The sequence below is a fragment of the Lathyrus oleraceus genome, chromosome 1 (genome assembly GCF_024323335.1).
Source record: "Lathyrus oleraceus cultivar Zhongwan6 chromosome 1, CAAS_Psat_ZW6_1.0, whole genome shotgun sequence".
In the NCBI taxonomy this organism is placed as follows: domain Eukaryota; kingdom Viridiplantae; phylum Streptophyta; class Magnoliopsida; order Fabales; family Fabaceae; genus Lathyrus; species Lathyrus oleraceus.
This window is the reverse complement of record NC_066579.1, coordinates 54,159,369-54,165,177: the sequence shown is the minus strand read 5'-3', so window position 1 is coordinate 54,165,177 and position 5,809 is coordinate 54,159,369. Positions and strand designations below refer to the sequence as shown.

Genomic DNA, 5,809 nt, shown 5'->3' with positions numbered 1-5,809 from the left:
TTGTTTTCACGGACAATAAAAACTTTTAGCAACACTACACACACAAAGATAATAACAAACAACACAAAAGTTTATCCTGGTTCACTTGAAAATCAATGCTACTCCAGTCCACCCGGCCAAGGTGATTTCTCTTTTAATAAGGACTTAAGGACTTAATTCAATAATCTAGAAAGATTACAACGAACGTCTAAGAGTACAACAATCTCTTAGCCCTCTCAATTATACAGACTTCATAAGTCACTTGAGGAATTTAAAACAACTATTTTTGAATTACCAGAATGTGTTTGGTGCTTATAGATAAGCAAAATGAACACAATTAAGCACGATGATCAATGATCACACTTAGAGCAACAACTCGTGTGATAAATAAAATAGAATAACAAGAATGTGGTATATGATTCAAATTAGATAAGCAGAATTCTTGTGTGATAGCTTCGTGTCTTGGTATGATGATAGATGGGCCTTTTATAGTGCTTGGATATGATATCGTTGAATAGAGCATTGATGTTGATATCTTGCCAATTATAGGACTTAATGACATTAATTTTATTGTCCTTTCCATAGCAGTTTTGGAGAGTATTCAATGTTATCCAAATAGAGATTCATACCATACTTGGAATACTTCTTTCTTAAGTTATAGATTATGATCTGTTGGGCGTGAATCAGAGTGCACGAAATTCAAATTCTTTTCTCAGATCTTGTATTCTTCATATAGTTATTTGTTGTGTCTTCTTCAGGAGTTCTTTGACTGATCTTCAATTTAGAAAGTCTTCTGATATAAGGATCTTCATAGTTTTCATATGTAGGATCTTCATATGTGTTCAGATTCAGAGTTTCCAGTGTCTTCAGATTCGTTGAGTGATTCTTTTAGACATGCTTGTCTTTGGCATCAGATAAAATATCTTTAATTCTAAGTCGGTTGTTCTAGAATTTATGTGATGTCAGATGTTGTTTCATCAGATTCATTTTTCATTAGAGTCCTGCACACTTAGAAGATTTTATTAGGGTACCAAAATGTTTCACTCTTTGTTATCATCAGAACTTAGAGATAAATTGCAGAACCAAAATCTTGTTCTAACAATCTCCCCCTTTTTGATGATGACAAAACTTCAGACTGTTGGTGAAACAATGATACTTCACAATATTTAGAGGAAAATAACTTCAGAGTCAGATATAGTATGGCTCCCCCTGATATTAGGAAGCTCCCCCTAAATATGATACTTGGAGAGTTTAAAGTTTCTTACCAGAGCCTCTTATGTTACTTAGCTTGTTTCTCAGATATACATTTTGACACTTCCTGTAAGAAAACTTAGACTGCATAGTATTTTGAGTGTTATGATGTAAGCAGTGCATTATGAGAGTCAAATATTTATTTCATCAGAAGGTTGTTTATCTATTCCCCCCCCCCCCCCCCTTTTGTTAAACTCAAAAAGAACATAATAGAGAAAAATAAAACATATAGAGCAAAACAAAAATGTCATTAAGATAATCTGAGAGAAGTACAGAGAATAAAAACCATAGAGGCCAAAACACTTAAAAGAAAAACACAAAACATAAATCCTAAGGTGCCTAAGGGTTTGGAGGAGGAGGCGTCCTCTAAAGCAGCTGGGTGGGAATATTTTGGATGCTGGAGTTAACTGAATCTTGCTTGTCGAGTATGGCTCTCACAAGTTGTTGTTCCTTCTGAAGTTCTTCCAGAGTCTGGAGCACCTACGAAGCGATGTCAGATGTCGATGACTCACCTCGAGTCAGAGTAACTTTAGTAGACTTAGAAGCTTCCTCTGCAGCAATGTGCGCTTCTTATTCAGCATCAGCTTTAGCTTTAGCTTTAGCTTCAGCAGCAGCAGCAACCTCATCCATTACTTTTTCTTCGGCTTCCTTTCTTGCCTGCTCTTCACCTTCCAGCCTAGCCTTTTCTTCAACTTCCTGGCATGCTTTCTCTTCATCTTCCTTAGTCAGAGGTGCCTCTAGTCTCTCCTTAGCGCTTCTGAGATATCCATTTCTGACTTGTTCAAATAGTCCCTTCAACTTTAAGACCTCAAATGTCATCCATATGAGAAATCCATTCCAGTGAGTCCTTACTTCAGAAGGATTATCACTTAGACCAAATTGTTCAGACAGTGTTCTGAGCTTCACAGCTGAGCTTTCTGAAAATAAAGCAAATGAATCTTCCAGGGTTGGGAAGGTTGGTTCGGATTCAGATGTTGGGTTAATGGGGTCAGAGGGAATTGGAGTGGTTTCAGAAGGTTTAGTGGGAGGTTCAGAAGTTGGTAAGGTTAATGAGGGTGCTGAAGGAGGTGTGGATAGAGATGGTGTATGTTCAGAGGTTTCTGGGATAGACAGGGCCTGTTCAGAGGTTGTTGTGTCTTGGAGTTGAGCCAGGGTTAGAGATGAAGGGTCATGAATATCTGTCTGATCAGCGTTAAAGGAAAGGTCGTAGTATGGTGGAGATGAGGGAGTTGAAGAGGGAGGTGAAATGGGTTCATTTATAAGTAAGGCTTCATATATAGGAAGTGTTGTGATGGTGAGGTTAAATTGTTGTAGAGGGGGGTAAGGAAGGGTTTGTTCAGAGTTGTGAGGTTCATAGGGAGTTGGGATAGAGATAGTGGGTTCAGAAGGAGTATATGTGGAAGATGCTTGAGGTAGAGAGGAAGATATTTACTTTAAACCAGAAGTTAAAGGAGGTTCAGGGAGATAAGACTTACTTGAGACAGAAGAGTCCAAAGGCACATGCGTTTTGGTTACTGAAGGTTCTCCCAGCTTCAAAGTCTTCTTTTTCGACTTCCTCTTAGAGGACTCTCTCATCCTCTTCGTGAAGTTGGGTAGATGTTCTGGTAGCCAATCCACAGTGAAATCTGAGATGTCGATACCTTGAGATGCCAGGTCTTGAAGGTAATGAGCAATAACCTCTAGGGGATCTATATTGGAGAAAATATACATTGCATGAGGTATCTTCCTCTGATCCTTCAGAGCATCCCAAGAGGTGTCCAGAGTGGGTTTGACTATGACTCTATCAATGACCCTCATGCTCTTCATATTTCTGGCATTCAGGGGCTTGCCAACATCCACAGTTACATCTTCCATCATGTTGATGAAGATTAGATGGTCCACCATCCCAATTTCCATCAGGACGTCAGAGATGAGCCTTCCCAGAGGTATGTAGTTTCTGGGCTTCATGTGATTTCTAGTATCCCTGACTGAATCCCTTAGATACTTGAATAGCAAGGAAGGCAAATTCAGCTTCAATCCCTTGTGGAGGCAATACAGGACACACTTCTGATCCGTATTGATGTAGTCAGATGAATTTGAAGTTGGACGGTGGTGGATGGTGCCCAGAATAATCTTCAACCAGACCCTCAGATTCTGGTGAAGTTCCTTGTTCTTGGAGGTCTTCCCTTCTGGATTCTGTTTAAAAATTGTAGGGACTATCTCCTGAGAAATGTATTTTGCCCTAGGGTTGATATTATAGATTCTCTTACCCCCAGTTTTCTCCATGTTCAGAAGCTTGGCTATGGACTTTTCTATGATGACCATTTTGACTCCCAGGACGTAGGAAATAATACAATGGTCGTTGCAGTCTGCAAATATCCAGAATTCCTTAACGAGGAAGGTGTAGACAGGACCGTGGAGTCTCTGGAAATAATTTCCCCAGCCTTGTTTCTCAAGTTCTGCAGTTAGATCAATGTCATTACGCTTTAAGTTGTCAAAGTACATTAGAGATTCACAGTGAACCTCCAGCTTTTCAAATGGCGTTGCAAGGTTAACGTGAGGGGGACGATCAAGAACTTGTGGTTCCTTGTAAGTTGTTGTTGAGGTTGTAGCAGTTTGAGTAGTTATTTGTTGTGGGTCTTCAGTATGTTGTTCAATTGCTTCCATTTGTTGAGAATAGTTGTAGACATGTTGTTATTGAGAATCCATTTGGAGAAGATGAAGATTGTTGTTATTGATGAAGGTTGAAGAATATTGAAGAACTTGCATAGAATTTGAGCACAAGAAGGTTTGTGTAGGTCTGTGAGTGAAAAGTGTGAAAGTGAGAAATATGAAGAAAATATATATATACAAACATTTAGCATGCAAAACAACATTGTTAAAGGAGAATAGGAAATACCAAAATTAATTAGTTCAGAAATCCGAGTTGACACGCTTAGGGAGAATTAATTGCAGCTAATGATGGTTGTCTAATATCAAAAATATGCACACTGCTCAAGGAGATCTCAACAGTTTGGCTCTTGAGTTCTGAGCTAGACAATTGTCTAGAACATCCAAGGCCACACGTTTGATGTTTCTGATATCAAGAATATAAAAAGGTTTCTGATTCAGAAGGATTCTAATTCAGATAACACCTAACTGGTAGAAGTATCAGAACCAGATGACCAATAATGATTAAGTCATAGCCTATTTTAACATATCAAAAGTGAAGCAGGAGTTCAGAATCATTCTGGGCAATCTGCCATGTTTAAATGTTTCAGAATGAAGGAAAATATATCTTCAGCTAAGGGTTTTGTGAAGATATCAGCCCATTGATGGTATGTATCTATGAATTTTAAATTTATTACCCCTTTATGAACATAGTCTCTGATAAAATGATGTTTAATTTCTATATGCTTCGCTTTGGAATGTAAAATAGGGTTCTTACTTAAACATTGTCACAAAAGATAGGGATGTTACTCTCATATATCTGAAAGTCCTCAAGCTGGATTTTCATCCAGAGCATTTGAGTGCTGCATAGTGAAGTTGAAATGTAGTCTGCTTCTGCAGTTGAGAGTGCAATGGTTGATTGTCTTTTGCTAGCCCATGAGATGATGTTTCCTCCCAGAAACTGACAGTTCCCAAATGTGCTTTTATGTTCCAATTTGTCTCCTGCGTAATTTGCATCACAATACCCAGAAATCCTATACTCTGATGTTTTCTTATACATCAGGCCCATGTTAGGTGTTCCTTTCAAATACCTTAGGATTCTCTTAACAACAGTTAAGTGGGATTCCCTTGGATCTGACTGGAATCTGGCACAGAGACACACGCTGAATAATATATTTGGACGTGTAGCGGTCAGATAGAGAAGAGAACCTATCATACCACGATAGAGTTTCTGAGAAACCTTTTGACTTACCTCCTCTTTCTCCAAAATGCAAGTGGGGTGCATACGAGTCTTTGTTGGTTTACTTTCTGACATTTCAAACTTCTTCAGAATGTCTTTTATGTATTTGCTTTGATATACATAAGTAGCATCTGATGTTTAATTGATTTGAATTCCCAGAAAGAACTTTAGTTCTTGCATCAGACTCATTTCGAATTCAGCCTGCATTAGCTCAAAAAATTCTTGACAGACAGAGGGGTTAGCAGAACCAAAAATTATATCATCAACGTATATCTGACAGATCATAAGGTCGTTTATGATGTTTTTACAGAAGAGAGTGGAACCGACTTTGCCACTGATAAAATCATTTTCTAGAAGAAAAGAACTTAGTCTTTCATACCAAGCTCTAGGAGCTTGTTTCAGACCATAAAGATATTTTTTCAATTTAAAAACATGTTATGGACATTTTGAGTTTTCAAAACCAGGAGGTTGATGGACATACACCTCTTCAGAAATATATCCATTCAAAAACACACTTTTGACATCCATCTGATATAGTTTGATGGAGTAATTTACAACAAAATATACAAGTAGACGGATAGATTCTAACCTGGCGACTGGAGCAAAGGTTTCATTATAGTCAATACCTTCTTGTTGACCGTAACCTTGTGTCACCATTCGTGCTTTGTTTCTGACCACTTCACCCTTTTCATTGAGATTGTTTCTGTACAC

The 5,809-nt window shown here is 38.2% G+C and overlaps 1 protein-coding gene across 1 annotated transcript; it reads right to left on the bottom strand.

Moving 5' to 3' along the window:
• Window positions 1–1,800: 1,800 nt before the first annotated feature.
• LOC127091084 (uncharacterized) lies at window positions 1,801–3,876 on the bottom strand. Its single transcript, XM_051029619.1, has 2 exons — window positions 2,706–3,876; window positions 1,801–2,636 (listed from the first exon to the last, which is right to left on the bottom strand). The coding sequence occupies exons 1-2, from the start codon at window positions 3,874–3,876 to the stop codon at window positions 1,801–1,803; spliced, it is 2,007 nt and encodes a 668-aa protein (XP_050885576.1).
• Window positions 3,877–5,809: the final 1,933 nt, after the last annotated feature.